The 23,507-nt window shown below is 40.3% G+C and overlaps 1 protein-coding gene across 6 annotated transcripts in view; it reads right to left on the reverse strand.

Annotated features, from left to right (window-relative positions):
* Nucleotides 1-23,507, reverse strand: part of Mgat5 (alpha-1,6-mannosylglycoprotein 6-beta-N-acetylglucosaminyltransferase) — a 359,457-nt gene that overhangs the window by 19,813 nt on the left and 316,137 nt on the right. For all 6 annotated transcript variants that reach the window (XM_070024198.1, XM_070024207.1, XM_070024236.1 and 3 more), the window contains exons 13-15: nucleotides 20,427-20,573; nucleotides 6,621-6,737; nucleotides 716-790 (exon numbers count right to left, since the gene is read on the reverse strand). In XM_070024198.1, coding sequence (XP_069880299.1) covers nucleotides 716-790; nucleotides 6,621-6,737; nucleotides 20,427-20,573 — 339 coding nt within the window. The remainder of the gene's footprint in view (nucleotides 1-715; nucleotides 791-6,620; nucleotides 6,738-20,426; nucleotides 20,574-23,507) is intronic.

A 23,507-nucleotide genomic window follows, 5' to 3' on the forward strand; every position in this document is an offset into this window, starting at 1 on the left:
TGGCCTATCAGGGGGAGCCCCTTATTTCTGGAATCTGGTCAAGGAGTTCAGATTCCTCTGCCCTTGGGGCCCCGAGTCTGTCTATTTCTAGCTCTGTGGTGCTTTTGAAGCTCAAGGAATTGAAACATTATAGAGGGATGGCAATGAGCTCGCAGGCCTTTCCTTTTAGGAATAGGGCTGTCATTTCCAAACCCTGTTGGGGGTAGTGGGACTGTGGATACCTCCCTTGCTTTTAGAACTGAATTCCTGTTTTTATCTGTTTTATTTCCAGAGGCTTTATGTCATTTGAAAAGGGGTTCCATTTGAAAACCACGAAGAAGTCCTAATATGCTTAGAATTACTGTGTATATACTATCAAAGGAAGGCTTAGAAATTGCGGTTTCAGTCCCTGTCTTTCTAGGGGTAAGAAATAAAGACAGTGGGAAAAGAATGGTTTGTCTGTCCCCTGGTGTTTCCCACTCCTGTAGATGCCCCCAGAAAATCTACTGTAAGCACAGGAGCTGGTGGGCAGGGAAGACTCCATCTCTGATTTCTATTTTAAGTGACCTGCCCCCATCACAAGCAATAAACCCCAAGACTGGCTTCTTCCTTGCTTTCAGAATTCCAACAAGCCATTATCCAGCTTCTAGAATTTTCCAGAGCAGGAAAATGATAGACACATGCTATACCCTGAACAGGACACAGAAACCAAGGCTGGACCTCTGCTGAGCCTTACCTGCTTTTCAATGAAAGCATTGATTCTCTGCAGCATCCCCTCGCATGTGAACTCATACGGCATGTACGGCTCGATCTGTGGAAACAGAACATAGCTCATGATGTCTGGCACATACCAGTCCTCTACTGACTATGCATGCACAGGTGCCCATGCCTGGAGATCACCTCAGCAGCAGATAGGACTGCAGATGTGAAAGTCAACAGTCAAGGCTCAGAGCTTCACTGTGGTTTTCCCTAAATACAGACTCTATGAACAAACTATTTACTGTCGCTAAGTCTCAGAATCCCTCATACATACATAGGTGTGAAGAACTCTTTCCTTTTTTTTTTAAATGTCAGTCCTAGAGCTTGAACTGAGGGCCTGGAAGTTATTTCTGAGCTATTTTGCTCAAGGCTACACTCTACCACTTGAGCCACAGCTCTACCTCTGCTTTGTTTTTTTTTGTGTGTGTGATTAACTGGAGATAAGAATGTCATAGACATTACTGCCCTGGCTTCAAACCATGATCCTTAGACCTCAGCCTTCTGAATTGTTAGGATGACTGGCATGAGCCACTGGCACCTCTTCTTTTAAACTGTAGTGAAGAATACAGGGGGAAAAGTGCATGGATTAGGATCTACCATAAAGAAGGCATTCAGCATAAGGTAGAGCTCATCACTAGACTATGGCCTAAATCATCTATGTCCCAGTGTTGAGCATACTGAAGTCCATCTGGGAACTTTGCAAACCCCTGTTGAATAAATGCATGGTCACCACGCTTGAAAAGGGCACACGAAGAGCAGTTTAAGGACCCATGGGAATGACATGGCACTGGTCTACATTACTAGGGGAGATGAGCATGTGCCCAGAGAGCCCTTGCTACAGAACAAAGCAGACTTTTGCTCATGGTGGACTTCTAAAGCTAGCTATGAGTCCAGAAAATGAAGACTGGTGACAGCTAAAAGGCAGAAGACCTGCTGGCTGAGTAAGCATTGTGAGATTTGATAGAAAAAGACAGGGAAAGCTGGAGCTTAGGACTACAGAATTGTGGAAACTGGGTAGATAGTCTCACTGGGGTTGCTCAAAAGCCTTGTGATTTTTAAGCCTCGATTTTATGAGCCTGGATTTTATGTGAGGGAGCAGGAAGCCCTAGAGGTGCTTCATGAAGGAGGGGGCACTATTGATACACCTGAGGGAGAAAAAAGGTGGGTTTGAGCTTTGCTGCATGTTCTAAGGCCTGTATCTTCAGAAGTGCACCAATGCACAATGAAACTGCATTTGGAAGAAAAGCACTGGTGATCCAGCTATTAGCGCTTCAGAGAGACCAACAGCACCTGTTGGTGACGGGGGAGAGCGCCACCTTCAAACTCCCCTTTGACCTATCTCAAATTTACAAGGAGAACCAGAGGACATCTAGGAGCTGAGCCTGGCTGAGAATGGAAGCCCCGTCAGGACATTCTTCCATGGGCACCCAAGAATCAGTCCTGTGTCATGTTTTTCTCATTTGTGTGTGTATGTGGAGTCAGGTCTGAAAAAGTAAACTGTGATTTAAAACTTTCTAGCCTATCTTTAACTACACAACTTGAGGCAGGTAGCATCAACAGGTTGGAGCCCAGCCACACCTGCTCACATCTGTCTAGAGCAAGCTGTGACATAATGGAGGAGACTTGCCTATGATTGCACAAGCACGGAGGTCAGACTACTACCGCTGAAGAGCTCAATGCACTTTGAAAAAAGAACTTCCATGATCTCAGCTTGCTCCTTCCCATCTCAAGCTTTGGCACTTGCCTGGCTCTGACTTACACATAGTTCCTCATTCAAAAGGTACAATTTTCTTTTCTTGTAAAGGGTATTCACTCCATTTATGGTGTGAATTCACGCCAGAAGTGCTCTATAACTGGCCTACAGATTTGTCTGCTCTCAACAGTTTACAGAAGGAACGAAAAGAAACGATTTTGAATAGAGGACATGGCATATAAATGGTCATTTGTAAGAGGACAAGTAGGAATTCCATGTATTGGTGGTCAGCTGTCATGAGAGCAACGGATTCAATTGTGTTTGGGGAAGCAGTCTGAAGACTCAAGGGCCATTCTCACGACATATTGCAAAGGGCATCCATTAGAAAACAGAAGTGAGTTACAGAAAAATAGCTCTTCTCTGGGTTTCCTACCAACCCACACCCAGTTAAACCAAATGGATGCTGACTCATTCACTGCTTTGGGACCAGTTCACTGTTATAATATATAAAGCTTGACAAAACTTTCCTATTTGTGGGGAGGAGCGGGAGGAAATTGCATTTGTAGGCCATCCTGTTGGGTGGGAACAGGGCCTTCTGTGTGGGAATGTCCTCCAGACCTGGCTCTGGGGAGAACAGCACTGGCATGTCTCTAGGCAGGAGCTGTTGTATAAGCTAGTGGGATAGAAGAGAAGTTTTCTGCCTAACAGTCCTTCAGAAACAAGGCAGGGCCTCCTGGGCTATGGAATGAAAAGGAATACTGAAACCACATCCAGTCAGAGAAAGCCAAGTAGGGCTCATTACAAAAAGACAAGGGAGCCTTCCTGTCATCTTGATGGTGGAAAGAGGCCTATTACTCTTGAACTCAAGGTCACAGGAAGGATGCCTGCAGGCTGCACTGTGGAGTTTCTGCTGGGCTTGGAATTTTCTATGAACTTCCTACCTGCTCCTCTTGACCTTTTCTTGTGAGACTCCCTGTGTCCACTGTACCTACTCACCCTCCAAAATCAGAGGACAGTTCTTATGTGGAATTTCTCCCAGAGATCAAGGAGACCCTGAATGACTCCCAGCTGACGGAGTGGTTTAGTATTCAAGGAAACATAATCTTTGAATGTTCCAGAAGACTAGGGTTTTCACCCAAGTATACATTGTAACCATTGATTTCTGGGTTAGGCAGAACTTCTCTGTGGAGGATCCCAGATGTAGGTCATTTATTCCCCTGCTCAAAACTTTCTTATTTATGAAATGCAGAATTCTTACCTTTCATTGCCTATTTAAAGGTCTCTTGTGCTCTGGTCCTTGGAGACCCTTTACAGTCTCCATTATATCTGATGAGAAGTTGGCTATCTTTAGATTATTCTTTTAAATGTAATAAAGTTTTCTTAAGCTGCTTTCAAGATTTTTCCCTTATCTTTGCCTTCAGCACTCTAATCTGGATGTATCCGGGTATGGTTTTCTTTGTATTCAACCTGCATGGGGGTAACCATGCTCTTAGGATCTTTATTATTATTATTATTTTAGATTTGAGATGGAACTGGAACTTGGTATCTCCTGCTTTTGCTCATTGATTAGTGCTCTACCAACTGAGCAATGACCCCAACTCCAGGATCTTTAACTCAGTGGCATTCATTCGTTAAAAATTTTTTTTTAGCCAATGTCTTTTCAAATATTTTTTCCACATAATTCTTGTCCCCTCTGAGATTCCAATTACATGTAAGCCAAGTTGCTCAATACTGTGCCATAGATCTTACACATTCTTTCCTTTCTCTTTGTGTTTCAATTTGAGTGATTTCCTCAATGAGTCTTCAGCTTCACTGATTTCTTTTCTTGGTTGTGTACCATCCACCGAGAATGCTATGAAATGAGTTCATTTCGGATACCATATTTTTCATTTCTAGCATTTTTCCATTCGCTTAAAAAATAGTCTCCATTTCTCTACTGAAATTCCCCATCTGCTCACATACTTCGTCCACCTTTTTTCTCCAAACCTTTTAGTACATTATAACGTTTTGAACTATGGTAAAAAAAAATGTCAACATCTGGACCACCTTTAGGTCTGGTTTTATTGGAAGTTTAATCTTTAAAAGATAGGTCAGGTTTTCTTTTTCTTTCTTATCATGTAAAGATCTGGGAGTTAAATGTGAGAAAATTTAACACTAAATTTCTTACCTGTTTATATTAAGGCATTTTAAGATTTTGTATTTATTACATTTCATCCTCCATTATCCCACTCCTCTTTCCCATTTATTTATCCCTTTATTTCTTATGTTTTTTTTTAAGTTTATATTATCTTAACAACCTAGTCAAAAGATTAGACTTTGAATCTAAGCTCTATTAGTTAGTAATTGTGTGACATCAATTATTTCAAGTCTTAATTTTTTCTATAAAACAGGAATATAGTCTCACTTTACAGAATTGTACAGAGATTGAGACAAGGTTACTCTATGAATAAACTATTGTTGTAATTACTTTTTAAAATGGCCCTATGTAAATTTTGGAATAATATAGAATTAGGTTGATTAGGGTTTTAATTAAACTGTGCAGCATTAAAGGATCCATGGAATGAATAGAGTAGATATTCAGAACTCTGGGCCTACCCTCAGTGCTCCACCTAGTATGTACTTCAGCTAGATTTTGGCTTGATAAACTGTGTCTATCACATAGTTTTGGACTCTATAACCTCTGAACTGCTTCTACTTCAGCTTCTCAATCATTCCTCACCAATGATAGTTCTTACCTGGGTATTGTAGTTTGAAGCTGACCACCATTTCAAGCCTAATAACCAGATCATTTATAAGGGAGCAGAGCATGGATAATGCTGCATCTCTGGGAGATGCTAGGAATTAGTTGAAATGGGCAGTTCAGTGGTCCACAAATGGGTCAACATATTCTATTTCTCCAAGGGGAAACAAAGCCCTTCCCAAGGAGGGGGCACACTGGCAATTCCTTCCAGGATATATACTTTTCTATTGTTTTTGCTTATGTACACACTTTAGACCTAGTTTTACTGTGTAAACACCTACTCATTCTAGAAAACTCTACTCAAAATGTATTATTCTCCAGAAAGCCCCCCTCCTAGACCTTCTGCATGTTTTTTTTGCATTGAATATTACCTGCCTTGTGTTAACTTACATCTTTGTTTGCAAACATCAATTCCTCTTTCCCTTCCTCATTCCATTCCATCCATCTATCCATCCATCTATTCATCCATCCATATATCCATCTATCCATCCATCCAATCATAAGGCTGCAAATACTGTAGGGACAACAGATACAGATATATATATATGTATATATGATATATTTGACATATATATATCTGATACTTTCATGGTTCTATGGTCTAGGGGAAATCAGAGTATTTATTACAAAAATAAGAATAATGTCGCAACACTGTGAAGGAGACCTTTATTTTAGCACTTGTATGTATGATCTCACAAGGGACTGATAAAAGTATGTAATGTTAACTCTATGTTAAAGAGGAGGGGGTATGGCTAGTAATTGGAATCCAAATCCGCAGTTTATCAGCCCAGCCTCACAGCATATCTCTTATATTTCTGTTCACACATTATAACTATATGTGAAAAGTGCTTAGAGACTTCCATGGACATGAGAGATCATGGCTGTCTTGATATATAAGAACCCATACAGGATGGCATACTTTCTATGGAGGAGCCAGACTCATCTCTGCATATGGATGTAAATGCCTCTCTTGATCCCAGAGCTGCTAGAGGATGCTGTGTGCACAGTGAATGCTTAATGCATGTTGGTCAAAAGAGTCTAGAAAACTTAGTCATTTTTACATGATTCTACCAAAGGAATAAACAAATGCTCCATAACATTTTACAGCATTTCCTCCACTAGTTCTTACTCCTCCATTTTCACTCTCCCTGTGGGTAAAGTAAAAGTGGAAAGCCTCTCTTTTCCTATCACTATGTGTGACATAATTAGATTGAGACTCAGGAGCCTGTCCACAGGGTCTGGAGAAACCATGTCCACATGTGGAACCAGCTCTGTTTTCCATTTCACAGAACATTCAGGAAGTCTTCAGACCACATCCTACACTGTGTTTCTTTCCTGACTCCAGCTAATGTGAAAATGATCTATTCACTGAAACTAAAGGCCTGTGGTTCTTTCAACATATTCCAGATCACAGTACACATTAGGGGATGGTAGAATAAAAGCAACAACCTTCTGGTTCAAAATCGCTTTCACCGCATCCTCAACTTCCTCCTGGTTGTTGAGATCCACAGTCCAGACGTGGGGCCGGCCGATGAATACTTCAGCATAAGGATGCTGGGATGTCAGCTGGGAAGAGAAAAATAACACCTCCATTTCACAAACACTGATTTTTTTCAAGAACCTTCTGTGCTAGATGAAGTGTTATGCTTTTTATGGTACTGAGTTGTACTTCCCAGGTAACAGACATTCTTATCCTTCCCTTCCACCATCAACACCTCTTGACAAACAAGCATATTTTAAAAAAATACAAAATGCAGTGGTGGTTCCATGTTTTGAATCCCATTTGGGGATAAGAGAATGTCACAACCAGGTAAAAGGAGGCATTATAGAAGTTTCTCTTCCTCCTCCTTCCCCCCTCCCCTTGGCCCTATTCCCTCCACTCTCCTCCCCTTCCCTCTCCTTCTTTTCCCCTAGGTCTCTATTGTTGATTTCCCTTCTCTCCCTCCCTACATTTTTCCCTCTTTCTTTTCTGGTGGTGAGGGGAGTGAACCCAGGGCTTAGTGCATGCTATGTGGGTACTTTGCCACTGGCCTACATCCTCAGCCCCTTATAACAGGTGGCTTGAACTGCTAAGGGACATTTAACTTTCAGCCATGACTCAGACCAGAAAATCACCTAGATAAACTCAGTAATGTACTATCGTGGCTAGGAGAGACAGGCAGGCACAGAAAATTGCAATAAAAAATCAATGCTCTGAAGTCACAGGAAGGTGACTAAGGGTGCATACAAAGCTGACAGTATGACACAGGACACCCCCAGAAAACCATAACTCAGAGCCTGAAATTTATAAAGACAATCTGTGATCAGAAAAGATGGAGGTTTTTATCCTAGAGGTTTACAAAACGTGTGGCCAAAGAAATCAAGTAGGCATTCTGGCAACTTTGAGTTCTACAAAAACTAATTCTTCAAGACAGCTACACGTATCTCAATCATGTTTTCACCTCAATTTCACATCCTTTTGAGGTTCTGATGTAAAGAAGTATTGTCGACAGTTGGGAGAACATTTTCAGTTATGACCATGACTGGAGGCTATCCTTAGATACATGTAACAATGCCTTGGACAGTCCCACAGAAAGATTTGTCTATTGAAAGATTTGTCTATTGGTCAATAACTCTTTCCTCCCCTCCCTTTATCTTCTTTCTTTCTCATTAAGGATTCAACCCAGAGACTTGTGCAAGTTAAACATTCTTTTTTTTTTTAATTTTATTTTTACCACTGGCGCACACCATCAGCCCAAAGATCTTTAAGTGTCTGTTGAGCTTTAATGTGAATTTACCTTGAATCTAACTGCTTAAAATATACTGAGTGTTCCAGGAGTAAATTATCAGGTACATTAAGAAAACCCTGTACTGTTTTATTTGGAACCTTACTCATGAGTGGTCCCCACTCATAGAAGCAAAATTAATGCCACTCAGGATACCAGCCTCTCCTGTGAATACACCCCAACTGGTCTAGCTACTAGTTTGTAGCTACCTTTTTAGCTACTACAGCCATGGCAATTATGTCCATATGTGTGATATGAATACACACTCATACTCAGAAGTGAAGAAGGTTGACAATGTTTGGCTCAATGTTTTATTCCTTTTAACCATAAATGTCCACTTGAATAGGAACAAGATACTGTATTTCTAGTATCCTCTTGTCTATATGATACTGAAACATGTATTACTTTGTTAGAGACTATTTTCCATTTATTTCTTCTTTATATTACAGTTACAGGATAATCTTTTTCTTTAATTACTCAGGTTCTATTCTTTACAAGTTTCACTTCAGCAGAGAGAAGGTATGTTTAAAATATTTACTGTAGAAGGAGGTGTTGTTTCCCATAGTGTTAAGATCTTTGCTTTAGAGGTCAACTTGGTTTTGTATCTTCTTCAGATTTATATGCATATATATATACACACACATACTTGGAAGTCTGGATAATCTAAGGATTAGCACCTCATCTCCTGTTTGGCTACTGCTCTTAGTATCCTACCACATCAGTAGCTGCTGGCTACCAGGGCAGGAAAACTGGGGCACAAGTCATTGGCCCTCAACTGCAGTCTCTCCTGCAAGCCACTCCGGAAATCACATGAGACAATTTTGCGATCGCTCATGGCTGTGGTGAACTCTGCCTTCTCTCCTTCCTACTTCTTCTGCCCATAGTCGCATCTTTCATTAGTCCTTAAGTAGCTGCAGCAGTTCCTCATTTTCTGACATGGCCCTCTTTTGTTGGGTTCTACGATCAGTGACAGGCTACAAGAGATTGAGGCCCATGTGACTGTATTTTTCTTTCTTTCTTTTTCTGCACATATTTGAGCTCATCAACCAAGACCTAGTCTGGGCCAGGTACTGCATTAATCATGTGCACACCAAAGATGTAAAGGAACTCCATAATGAAAACTTTAAAAACCTGAAAAAGGAAATTAAAGTAGACTTAAAGAAGTGGAAAAAATCTCCCATGCTCCTGGATTGGGAGGATAAACATTGTGAAAACGGCAATACTGCCAAAAGCTATCTGCAAATTCAATGCAATAAACCATCCAAATACCAACAACATTCTTTAAAGAAATAGAAGCAGCAATCCAAAAATTTATATGGAATAATAAAAGACCCTGAATAGCAAAAACAATCCTTAGTAGAAAGAACAGTGCTGTAGGAATATCAAAACCAAACTTAAAATTCTATTATAAAGCAATAGTTATAAAAACAGCTTGGTACTAGCACGTGAACAGGCCTGAGGACCAATGGAATAGAGTTGAAGACCCGGAAATAAACCTAGAGACCTATGGCAACCTAATCTTTGATAAGCCAAAAACACAAGATGGAAGAAAGACAGCCTCTTCAACAAATGGTGCTGGCAGAATTGGCTGTACACGTGTAGAAAACTGAAGTTAGATCCTTATATATCACCCTTTATCAGAATGAATTCCAAATGGATCAAATACCTCATTGTAAGACCAGATACCCTGAAAAGATTACAGGAAGGGATAGGGGAAACACTAAGGCTCCTTGGCACAGGAACCCTAAATAAAGATACAGAAACTTCCTAAATAAAAATACAGAAGCACAACAAACCAAAGAAAGACTGGATAAATGGGATTACATTAAACTGCAGAGTATCTGCATGGCAAAGGACATAGCTAGCAAGATAAATAGCCCATAGAATGGTAGAAGATCTTCACTAGCTATACAAAGGTAGGGGTCTCATATCTAAAACAAAATTAAACTCTCCACAAACAAATCCTCAAAAAAACAATAACCCCATTAATAAGTGGGATAAAGGCTTAAAAGAATCCCATTTGTCCAACCTTTCTTTGATTTGTTGTGTTTCTGGGTCTCTATTAAGAAAATTTCGGCCTGTGCCAAGAAACCCTAGGGTTTCTCCTATTCTGTCTGTAATGTTTTCAGGATGCCTGCTTTGACTCCAAGGTCTTTGATCCATTTGGAGTTGATTCTGGTGCAGGGTGATATATAAGGATCTAGCTTTAGTTTTCTACAAGTGACTAACCATTTACTGAAGAGGCTGTCTTTCTTCTACACTATTTTTTTAGCTCCCTTATCGAAGATTAGATGGCTATAGGTCTGTGGTATATATACACAATGGAATTCTATGCCTCCATCAGAAAGAATGACATTGCCCCATTTGTTAGGAAATGGAAGGACTTGGAAAAAATTATTTTAAGTGAAGTAAGGCAGGCCCAAAGAAACACAGGTCCCATGGTTTCCCTTCTTTGCAATAACTAGTATATGTATGATCTAATCAGAAAAGGTCAGATAAGTTGATGTTAGCCGAAATGAACCCAAAGATAAGGACTCAAGTGGTTTTTCTTTCTTGCTATTGTTTGTAACACATTTATAAGGTAATTTTTTTTTTGTTGTTGTTGCTTTGTATGTCCCTCCCTCATGGTATAACCCCTGTTTTCATTGTATTTGATGTTGGTATAATTTGTGGAGGGGAAGGGAAAAAACAAATGGTTTAAATACGGATACAGGTGGACCCATTGCAACAATGAAATGTACAAGATGCTATGTCTAAAACTGAACTTTACAACTTTGGTAGGAGGGAGGTGGAGGGGGGTGGGGGGATGAGAGGGGAGTATAGTCCTGGAGATGGGAGGGCAGGGATGGTAAGGGGAAAACAAAGGAGGAGGCAACAATACTTGATAAGAAATGTACTCATCACCTTGCACATGTTATTGTAACCCCTCTGTACTGTATTTTCACAATAAAAAACTTATTAATAAAAAAAAGAGAGACTTCTCTGAAGAATTACTGGCCAATAGATGACACATGAAGAAAGGTTCAATATCTCTGGCCATAAAAGAAATGCAAATCAAAACAATATTGAGATTCTACCTTATCCCAGTTAGAATGGCCATTATCAAGAAAACTAACAATAAAAGTTTCTGGAGGGAATGCGGCCAAAAGGGAACACTACTACACTGTTGGTGGGAGTGCAAACTTATTCAGCCAATGTGGAAAGCAGTATGGAGGTTCCTCAAAAGACTACATATACAGCTTCCCTATGACCCAACAAATCCCACTCCTGGGCATTTACCCAAATAACCACAAATAAGGCCACACTAGAGCTACTGGCACAACCATGTTCACTGCAGCATTATTTACAATAGCTAAGATATGGCGCCAATCCAGATGCCCCTCAGTAGATAAACAGATCAAGAAAATGTGATATATATATATATATATATATATATATATATATATATATACACACACAATAGAATTCTATGCTTCCATCAGAAAGAACAACATTGCGATATTTGTAAGGAAATGGAAAGACTTGGAAAAAATTATATTAAGCAAAGCAAGCCAGACTCAAAGAAACACTGGCTACATGGTTACTCATTTGTAACAACTAGAATATGTCTATGGTATTCTTAGCAGAGGACCAAAATAGCTCAATAACTAGGTGCATATGACCATATAACATGAAGCTTATCAAAATGAAAATGGAAACAAGAGGATTTTTAAAAAAAGAATGTACTGTTTGCAGTTTCTTTTCTATTCTTTTTTCTTTTTGTTTATGACTGGTTGTTTTTGTTTATGACTGTACCCTTTGTCTTATATGCACATTTTCCTTATTTGCAGAAGGAATGGGGAATCACAGAAATGGTGGGACAAATGGTAAACCAAAGCAACAGTGATTCTAGCCATTATGTTGGAAATTAACTTTACAACTTGGAAGGGAGGACAGCTGGGGAGACAAGTGGGAGAAAATGAGATGGGCTAACACTGTTAAAAAAGAAATGTACTCATTACCTGACATATGTAACTGTAATCCCTCTGTATATCATCTTTACAATAAAGAAACATACACATATACTTTCCTATGTGTCCACAAAGATTCTGGAGTTTAGATAGGTTTGTATGTCTTCAATAAGTATAAAGCACAAAGCAGCAGAACCAAGTTCAAATGCAGATCCTACAATAAATTCCTAGCTTTGAACAGAAAGTACAACAATTTAGAGGATGCAATTCAGTTCTTAATTAAAAAAAAAAAAGCCTATAGGACATTCTTATAACTGACTGACACACAGAAACCCCAGGGTTGAATTTATGCCTGAATTAAGACTTATCTGAAGACGAGCAAAATACCCAACATTTTTTATTTTGTGTCCTACAGAACAAACCAATTAGTCCTTCTTCTGAAATCAGGGTAAATAAAAATGGTCATTGATGTCTCTATTCAGTAATTTATGTATTAGTAGCAGTCCCTCTTCAAAAAATCCCTGCTTATTTACAAGGTTATGCTAAGTACTTAGAAAATACAAAATGCTGAGTCATTATCATTTAATTCATTTACATTTATTGAAGGTTGCTTGATTTTATGAGTAAGGCATTTGTGATTCATTAGCTTCCTCTGAACATTATGTTCCTCTCTGATAATTTATTGAGAACCATCAGATGTCAGCTACATCATTGTGTATCAATTAGTAAATTTACTGGAGTAAAGTTTGTAAAAGTAATGAAAATCTTATTAAATATGAGACATTGCTTCAGAGTGGATATTAAATCTTAAAGGAGAACACGAATTTTCTTTATGGAACCTTTCCTCTCCTGAAATCAGAGTTTGTAATGTTTTACAAAATGTTTGAATAATGACCAGCAGTCTATTAATATGCTTCCCAATACAAAGATAAAAATTCAAGTTACATTATAATTTGAACCAACCTCATAACTTAAGGCATTATGGACCTTTTCCCTCTCTAAGTAGATATAACAGCTTTCAAAAATTGATCCAATGTAGAAGTAAAAACAAAGCTAAACTCATATTTTGAAATCTAAAATATTTTCCTATCATCAAGTGAAGGCAAAGAAGAGACACACAGGAAATTGATAGGGATGAATTTATGTGGATGACTTACTGTTTAACATTAAAGATTTACAAGGTACAGAGATATTTCTGTAATTATTTACACTTGGGTTAAAACTTCCACTTGCTAAGATATAAATGAGTTCTAAGTATGTATATGTATTTTCTTCCTGTGGGCCAGACCTGGGGCTTGAACTTAGAATCTGGGCTCTGTCCTTGACTGTTTTTGCTCAAGGCTAGCATTCTACCACTTGAGCTAGAGCTCCATTTCTGGCTTTTTGGTGATTAATTGGAGATAAGGGTCTCACAGATTTTCCTGCTTGGAAACCATGATCCTCAGATCTCAGCCTCCAAAATAGTTAAGAGTTATAGGCACTTGAGTCACTTGCCTCCAATGGCTATACGTGATTTAACTTAGAAATCTATAAACTTGTTTGTGTTCTATTGGACAGATTCCCAGCAGTGGAATGGCTGGGTCATAGGGGAGCTCTATGTGGAGTCATTTGAGGAACCTCCATACTGCTTTCCAGAGTGGTTAAACAAGTTTAGATTCCCACTAACAATGCAGTAGGGTTCTTTTTTGACCACATTCCAGAAAACATCTGTTGTTGTTAGTTTTCTTGATAATGGCTATTCTAACTGGAGGGAGGTGGAATCTCAATGTTACTTTGATTTGTATTTCTTTTATGACCAGAGATGGCGAATGTTTCTTCATGTGTCTATTGGCCATTCTTATTTCTGAAAAGTCGCTCTTTAAGTTTTTAGTCCATTTATTAACTGGTTGTTGTTTCATTGAGAATTTTGAAGAAGTTTAAATTTTTGAGCTCTAAGTACATTTTAGTTATGAGGCCCTTGTCTGATGAACAGCTGGTAAAAATCTTCTCCTGTTCAGTGGCCTTTCTATTTATATTGCTAGTTATGTCCTTTGCCAGGTAGAAACTCTTCAGTTTGAAGAAATCCCATTTATTCAGTATTTAGACTTATTGGCATCTCTTTCTCAATTGGAAACATCTTTGTCTAGGGAAGATATGAGAGCGTTTTGATATGAAAGACAGAGGCAGGTAACACATCTGGTCATTACATGAAGGTCACTGTCCTTTCAAAACTGTCTGATGTTGCTGGGTGGAGCTGGATACCAGATCCCATCTGCCTTCCTCTAGAAGGCACACTGACTCTCTTGGGGTCTCTCAGTTTCACCAACAATCATGCCTCTTGGGCTTGAATTCTCCTGTCCTCTCTTCTGAAAGCCCACCCCCTCTTTCCCTTACTTCTAGTTACCACCCACATTTTCCTCCACCTGCACAACTAAAGTTAACTCCCTTACCCCTGAATTCATGTAGCTATTTATACATTCCCACCGATTAGGCAGCAGTATTCTCATTCTTCTCTATTAGATTGGGAGCCCTGTAAAACAGGATCTAAATTCTCTCTTATGGAGCAACAAGTACCACTGACCCTGCGGAAATGTATTCAATATCTGTCAATTTCCCTTCTGCCTCTGAGCCTTCCAGTGGAAGCCTTGAACTGATGAAGCCATCTGTGTGAGGTCATTTGCTGAACTACTGTTGAAAGAACTCCATCCTGTCTTTGTCCTGGAGTCTCATTCCTGTGCAGCAGCTCCAATGTCTCTCCTCTCTTCATGCCATAAAGAATGAATGCCCTCCATGACAGCAGCAAAATCAAATTACTAAAGGATGGCAAATGGCAAAAAACAATGAACACACTCTCCTTGATAATTGCATATTGGCCAATATGAGTTCTGTCATGTTACATTATTTCCTGAGCAAGGGTTAGATTGTGTTTAACGGGAGACATTCAGTATACAAAGACCTGACCTGTACTCGTTAAGAGCATTATGGTCATGAGTTACAATGGATGGCTGATTTTTTTTTTTTTTATAGGCTGGAAACTAGGAGACATGACAATTAAAGGCAATGCCTGATTCTGAATTGGATTCAGAAATTGAAAAAAGGTCTCAGTGGGAACACTGGTAAAGAGCAATAAAACACTAATGTGCATTTGGTTTAGATCATTGTACTGGGTTCTGTACACTGTTACCAGAAGAGGAAGCTGGACAAATGGTATATATGTGAGACTCAAACTGTTGTTAAATAACTGAAAAGGTAAACTAACAGCTGGAAAATCAACAGGATTGGAAGTGGGAAAGAAGCAAATATTGGCATACCAGCACTCACAGAAGCATTACTCTCAATAAGCAAAAGGTGGAAATAGCTCTAACATCCTAACATCAACAAGTAAATGAATAACTCAAATGCAGAACATATGTACAAATGCATTAATATATTAATATATTTAAAGTTATGTAAAGTTTATTGCAAAAACTTTTTAAAAATATGGAAAATCTCTCTCTCTCTCTCTTTCTCTCTCTCTGTCTTTGGGGAGAAATAGAACCTGAAAGATCTTAGTACTTAATGTCTTCTAGTCATACGGGCATAAAATTGACATACAGACTGAAGGAATACCACAGAGAACCTGGAAATATGTATGGCCAACTAATCTTCAACAGGGTGTCAAGAACACACAATAGGGAAAGATGGATCTATTGGAAAATAGTGTTAGGCCAGATGCCAGTGGCTCACAACTGTAATCCTAGCTACTCAGGAAGTTTAGATTTAAGGACTGAGGTTCAAAGAAAGGCTAGGCAGGAAAGTCTGAGACTCTTTTTTTTTTTGTTTTGTTTTTGGTCCGGTCGTGGGGCCTGAACTCTGGGCCTGGGAGCTGTCCCTCAGCTCTTCAGCTCAAGGCTAGTGCTCTACCACTTGAGCCACAGCGCCACTTCTGGCTTTTTTCTTTTCGCTTATGTGGTGCTGAGGAATCTAATCCAGGGCCTCAGGCATGCAAGGCAAGCGCTCTACCACTGAGCCACCTTCCCAGCCCCTAAGTCTGAGACTCTTATCTCCAATTAATCATCAGTAAACCGGAAGTGGCTCTGTATCTCAATGGTAAAGCACTAGCCTTGAGTGAAAAAAGCTCAGGGACAGTGCTCAGGCCCAGATTAAAGCCCATGAGCCTCCTCCACCCGACCCACCCCCAAAGTGTTGGGAAAACTGGATATCTACATGTGGAATGAAATTAGATCTGTATTCCACACTATGTATAAAAATTAACTTAAACACGAATTAGACTTAAATATAAGATTGGCGCAGTATAACTACTAGACAAATATACTTTGGATTTTATATTGAAAACACAAGCAATAAAAGCAAAAATAGGAAGATGGAATTGCATCAAACTGAAACATTTCTACATACCAACAGAACTAATCACCCATGTGGAAAGGAAGTACATTGTACAGGGCAAAATATTTGCAAATGATGTCTCTGATAAGGAGTTAAAAACATATAAAGAATTTCTACAACACAATAGCAAAAACAATCCTCTAAAAATAGGCAAAAGATCTGAATTGCTATTTCTTAAAAGACACAGAAAGGCAATAGAAAAGAAGAGCTCAATACCATCGATGATCAGAAAAATGCAAGTCAAAGTCACAGTGAGGTATCACCTCAAGCTTGTTAGAATGGTTTTTATAAAAAAGACACACACACATACAAAGGAATATAAATCAGCACAGCCATTATGGAAAACAGTATAGAGCGTTCTCAAAAAAATGAGAGTTGAGCATTACCACACAAATCAGGACTTACATTTTCCTGGGTGGAATTTTCATATCAAAGGATAGGAAATAAGGATACTGAAAAGACACGTAAAAACCCTTTTCACAATATCCAAGATATGAACACAGTCTATTAACGGCTAATCAACAAATGAAGAAATTGTGTGTGTATGCACCAGACTGAATATTATTTAACCTGAAAGAAATCCTGCCATTTGTAACAACTTGGATGGACGCAGAGGACTTTGGCCTGAATGAAATAAGCCAGACTCAGAAAGATGAATGCTGCCTGGCCTCACCTGGCCTCACCTGTGGGACCTGAAACAGCAGAACTCACCACGCAGACTTTAACAATAGTTGCCCAGGGATGTGGGGTGGTAGGGTAAATGAAGATATATACTGATCACAAAGTACAAAGGTTCAGTTAAGACTTGGAAAAAATCATATTAAGTGAAGCAAGCCAAACCTAAAGAAACATAGACTCCGTGGTTTCCCTCATGAGTAATAATTAGTATATGTCTAGGATAGTCCTAGAAGAGGATCACAATAGCTCATTAGCTATGTACCTAGGACCATATAAGATGATGCTAAGCAAAATGAACTCTAAGATATGGAAACAAGTTTTTTCTTTGTTGTTGTTTTTAATGTATTATGTGAAGTTATTTTATTTTATTTATTTTTAAGGAGCTTTCTTACATGGTTTTTGTTGTAAAAATACTGTACAGAGGGGTTACAGTTACATGAGTAAGGTAATGAGTACATTTCCTATCGAGCATTGTTACTCTCTCCTTTGTTTTTCCCCTATCATCCCTTCCCTCCACACCTCCTCAACTCCCCCCCACCAAGTTGCAAAGTTCATTTTCAACATTTTGTTATTTCCCTTCCCCTCCCCAAATCAGAAGAATGTATATACAAGATGCAGGGCACTGACATCAAATACAGTGAAAACAGGGGTTATACCATGGGGGAAGAACATACAAGAGAAACAAACAAATCACATAGTACATTTTAAATACGTTAACAGCAAGAAAGACAAAAACCACTGTGTCCCTATCTTCAGATTAATTTCACTTCACATCATCTTATATGGTCATATGTATGTAGCTTCTGACCTTTTCTGCTTGTCCTATACTTATATAGTTATTGCAAATAAGAGAAAACATGGGACCTATGTTTCTTTGGGCCTGGCTTATTTCACTTAATATAATTTTTTCCAAGAGTTATTTTATTTTTTTTTTCTTTTTTCCCCCCTTTGGTTTATCCCCTGTTGTCACTGTATTTTAGTACCCCGTGTCTTGTATATATGCTTATCTGAATTGGGGATGGGAAGAGGAACAAAGAAATAGTGAGACAAAGAATAAAGGGTGAACTAATGCAACAGGGATACTATAAGACAATATGTTGGAAATGAACTTTACAACTTGTAAGGGAAGACTGGGGAGGGGGAGGGAAAGTGGGAGAAAAATGAGGGAAGGGGTAGCAAGGTTAGATAAGAAATGTACTCATTACCTTATGTATGTAACTATAATCCCTCTGTATATCACCTTGACAATAAAATTAAATTCAAAAAATAAGCTGAGTAAGTTCTAAAAATCTACTGTGCAGCATGATGACTACAGTTAAGAACAATGCAATGTATATTGGAACTTGCCAAGAGGGCAAATCTGGTACACACACACACACACACACACACACACACACACACACACACACACACACACACACACACACACACACACACACACACACACACACACACACACACACACACACACACACACACACACACAGTCTACGTAAAGTGATGAACATGTTAACTGATTTGATCAAGGAGATAACCTAACAGTGTATATGTACATCAACCAAAAGTTGTATACATTAAATATATAGTTTCTAGGTGTGAAAACAAAAAACCCCTAGGGATGACTTATGTCTATTTTCTATCTCAAATTCCAATGTTTCAAAGAAGATAGTCACAAGCAAAAGCAGAGCCTCCTAAACTGAGACGTACTGCATGCTGGGGCATGTACTTTAATCCTTCCCCAACAATGGGCTAGATCTTTATGCCCTAACCCCTCTCACAGCGCCTGACACACAGGTATACATTATTATTGAGTAATTGATGAACAAAGTCTGATAAGGAAACCACTTACCAAACTGAAGAGTTCAAATTTATTACACTAGCAGAAGGAATAAGCAAGCAAGAAAACATACAATTAACCCTGGACAGAGGTCATCCGGGCCATGGTTAACCTCTAATGTATGGGTCAGCCTGCTCTACTTCTCTTTTGGCCATTTCATGAATGGTAGAAAGATTTGGAAGAAAGAATTCTCAAAATAATCCATGGTATGATTCCTGCCTCATTAACGAATAACCATTGGAAATGCATATTATGTACTATCTGGGAGACAGGAAAGCAAACCAGAAGGATTTAAAAGCAGCAAAAGTAAAAAAGTAAACACTTTAAAGCACAGTGCTGCTCTACATCATAGGAGGGCTGGCTGTCCATGGGTATAAGCCCCTAGCTAGAGGCCCTGAGAGGCCCTGAGCCAGAGCCACTTATTAACTACCTGGAACTAACAAGTAAACCAATCTTACGGTTTCTTACACACACCTGTTTCTGCCCAGATACAGAAACACAAAGCTTCATTCACACTTAGCTGGAAATGACTTTTGTTTATTGCCTCAAATCAAATCCAACTATCCCCTTGGTGATTTGTCACCCACTGAGGATTTCTAAGAGGATGTCTGAAGGCAATTCAAACAGAAACAAGGCTTCTGTGAATGACAATAGAAAGGGTTACTTCCCAGGATGGTGCCTGTTGTTGGTAAGCTACAGAATCAGGTACATTACTTCAGTCTCACAGGATACACCTTGTGTCTTAAGGTGGCAGTTCTTTGAGAACATTCACAGGCGATTCAGGACTTAGGTGCTGTCCCTCAGATTTTTTGTTTAAGGCTTTTAAGCCACAGTTGCACCTCTGGCTTTTGTTGGTTAATTGGAGATAGGAATATCATGGACTTTCCTGGCCAGGCTGGCTTTGAACTGTAATTCTCAAATCTCAGCCTTCTGAGAGCTAGGATTACAGGCATAGGTCCCAATGGCACCCGGCTCATAGGCTATTTTTTATATTCTTCACAGCATATTATGGAGAGTTGATTCCCCATGAAGGTTTTACCCAGTTGATCTCATTCTCTATATTCCAGGGTTGGAGTAGTGTGAAAAGATACATTGTGGGGGAAGATGCAGATTCAGATCCTGGCCCCGGCCACTAATAAGGTAGTGTGATCATTATTCATCTCCCTAAGCCTCTGGATCTGCCCTTCAAGCCCTCCCCCATGTTCCAGCTTCAGCCACATTAGATGAAGTTTACAATAGAGTTAGCTCTCCATATCTACGGGTTCAGCATCTGTAGACCCAGAAATATGCAAGAAATACTTGATGCTGGACATGTGCAGATGTTTTTCCTCATTCTTCCCTAAACAATACCGTACAACAGCTATTTACAGCTAAGTCATCTAGAGATGATTTATTCAAATGTTATGCTAGTTTACACAGGAGTCTTGAGTATTCCCAGATTTTGGTATCTGTATATGCACAGGGGCAGGGCTAGAACCAATTTTCCATGGACGATGAGAAATCACTATTATTATTACATAATATTACAAGATTACATTATATTGCCATGTTGAGGATAGAAGCCAGGACCTTGTGTACACTAGGCAAGTACTCTCTAACTGAGCAACACCTGAATTCCTTTTCTTCTTCTTATTGAACGTAGGATAATTTTGATACTCACCTCTCTCAGCGTTGGCTTGCCGATGAAAAAGTCTGTGTTTTTGCTGCTTTTGGGTGGATTGAACTTGGGATTCAGAAAAGCACATCCATTTGCAATGGCTTCCAGGGGAGCTGGGCCCTCATAAGGAAACCCAAGCCCAACAAACAACTGTAAGACAAGACAACAACATATCAGTCAGGACTGGCCTGGCTCACAGGGGCTTCTCCTGTTTGTAAGGTCCATTCCTGGACGACGAACAGACCTCGCCCAGTACCTGCGTTACCTAGGCAACTGGGATACCTGGAAGAGGTCACGTCCGCATCTGCTGAGGTCACATCCTAACCTGATGTGGCCACACCTTTCTCCCACCTGATCCCACTTCCCTTTACCTGGACACACCCTTCCCCGCCCCCTACCCTATATAAGGCCTAAACCGCCGCCAGACCGCTCTCTTTTTTTTCCTTTGCAAGCCGCGTGGAGTGCCAACCTTGCTTGGTCCCTTACCTGAATACCACGTGCGTGGTGCAGTTTCAGTTCTTACTCGGTCACCTCTTTTTAAAAACCTAACACTGTTGTTCATTCCTTTGAATACCTCAAGCACTGTGGAAGGCTATCAGACCTGGGGCAGGGAGGGCAGGTGGGGGTAAAGAAAAGGGGCTCATACTAGGCTCTACAAAACACTACAGAGACTGTGAAAGCCCTGGTGAAATTAGTGTGGCTAAGCAAACTCTCTTCTGCTAAGAAAGCAAAGAAAGGGTGTAATGGGGTGTGTGTGTGTGTGTGTGTGTGTGTGTGTGTGTGTGTGTGTGTGTGTGTGTGTGTGTGTGTGTGTGTGTGTGTGTGTGTGTGTGTGTGTGTGTGTGTGTGTGTGTGTGTGTGTGTATGTGTGTGTGTGTAGAGAGGTTGGGGGGTACTAAAAGAAAAACAACAACAAAACCCAAGACCCAACAATCATCTTTCTGTAACTCCCCAGGAGACATGACTGGAAAAACACTTGCTTAACCAAACAGAAGGTTTCTTCATTGAAACAGCAGAACAACAGGCCCTTTCAGGGCTGCTGAGCCAGGGACAGAAAGGTCACTTGGCGGTTTGATTACAGTTCAAATGGAACTGCTTTCAAACGATGGTAGGTCAGTAAACACAGGTTTCCATAATGGTTTTTTCACTGGGGGATGACAACATCTCGTTTTTATTTTCCCCTGGGTAGGGGCAGAGGGTGCTCTGCAGGGTCCATCTGCCAGGGGACCTCCCTCACCAGAGCAGGCACGCTATGCAATTCCTCTAAGCAGACAATAGATGGCAGCAAAAACACATCCCTAAAATCAGGATCCCAGTACCAGCAGGGAGCCACCGTGACAAAGGGGGCATGCTGCTGTTTCAGCGGCTCTGATTGAACCTACACATGGAATAGCATTTCATAGACAAACTTTACCACATACCCTCTGCACTGCTGGGGTTATGCAGGCCAGGGATCCTGGCCTCCGAAGCCTGGAATGTCCACATCAAAGAGTCTGTACTTGGCGCTAGTGCCCACAGGAGCATCAAGTGACAAAAGCCAACTGGGCTCTAGAGCAGGGCAGATAGTTCCTTTGGAGGAAGAACCAGGTCAGGGAATGGGTGACTGGATTGAGCTCGGGGCTCCATTTCCTCTCTTCCCCACAGAGGCATTGCAGCTGCTTGCAAAGGGTTAGCTATAGAAAGGGTCTGCTGGAGTGCATGGTGGCAGGTTCCCTGATGCAGACTGCATAGACCAGGGCAGCATAGCCCAGAGCTGACCTTTTGGACAACCATACAGCTCCCACAGGAACTCTGGGACAAGAAGGAGAAGCTCAGGTTTTCTAAAAGAATACCCTATTCACTTCTGTTCTACACAGAATATTCAACTATGCTGAGTTTTTTTGTGGAATAAACTCCGTCATGTCTACAATGTACCTAGGGAAAGGGGCTGGAGAGAAAAGAGGCTTTGGGAGGACTTCAGAGCTCCACTCCTGGCTGGGTCATTCTCTTCGGGTCAGAAGTGCCATCACAGGCCATGAAGGTGAGGGAAAACATGGTGGTAGAATTTGGGATGCTGAGAGGCAAATCTCTGTAGTACCTGGATACCTCTGCTCTGCATCTTTTTATTCTTCAGTGAACAGAAGTGAGGTTAGCAGAACTCATGCCCACAGGGCTTGTCCTGGCCCTGGTGGCTCGGAGGTAGAGAGGCTGGACAGACAGCAGCGGAACACACACAGGCAAGAGTGTGATGTGCTAGCCTCCCAAGACATTCCAGCTCACTCAGTGTAGAGTTCAACCATCCTTAGGGCTTTTGATTTCTGGGCTGTCTTCCTAGTCATGCTCTGGGGAAGATGGGTCAGCTGTCCAAGGACACACAGACAACCTCTATCAGGCCATGGCTGGGCACAGGATGGCATAAAACATGCGGATCTTTTTGACTCAGAGAAGAAAATTGCTAGAAGATTCGGACTGGGTCTCCATGGGCTTAAGGGGCAGAGTTGGAGCCCACAATATTTTCTGACCTCTGAAAATCAGGGCCTGCCACCAAGTACAGATATCTTTCTCAACTAGAAATTGTCCAGAACTACGGAGCAAATAGAAAAAGTACAATGCTTGTCAATTCAAATAGGAAAATTGTGGTGAAAAATTAATTATCTCTTTCAGACCAACCAATCTGAACCTATTAATTAAGAGGATTTGAGGCTGTTGCTTAATGGACTTGAATGTGACCTAGGTTTAATTATATCTTTTAACAATCTACACCAATTTCTATGCTCTGCTGGCAACAGACTCTTCGTACACATAAAATAAACATTTTGAGCTAACTCTCTCAAGCCTTACTATTTTCAAAAGAAGATTAAACACTACACAATTTCTTGGCAATAAGGTTTCTCGTCACACTAATTAAGATTGCAGGAAATGCATGACTTGGAAACACCAAAATAACAGTTTTCTGTCACTTCTGTCAATAAGCAATCCCCTCCCCCCCCCCCCCCCCCCCCGCTTCTTGCATAGTCATTACCTGTGACATTACAATGGAACAGATGTACGAAGGTCAAATAGTACATTTGAGGGTTGAATGACAACAACATTGGCAGTGAATTT

This window comes from Dipodomys merriami, unplaced genomic scaffold, assembly GCF_024711535.1.
Source record: "Dipodomys merriami isolate MVZ:Mamm:240054 unplaced genomic scaffold, mDipMer1.0.p SCAF_1, whole genome shotgun sequence".
NCBI classification, from domain to species: Eukaryota; Metazoa; Chordata; class Mammalia; order Rodentia; family Heteromyidae; genus Dipodomys; species Dipodomys merriami.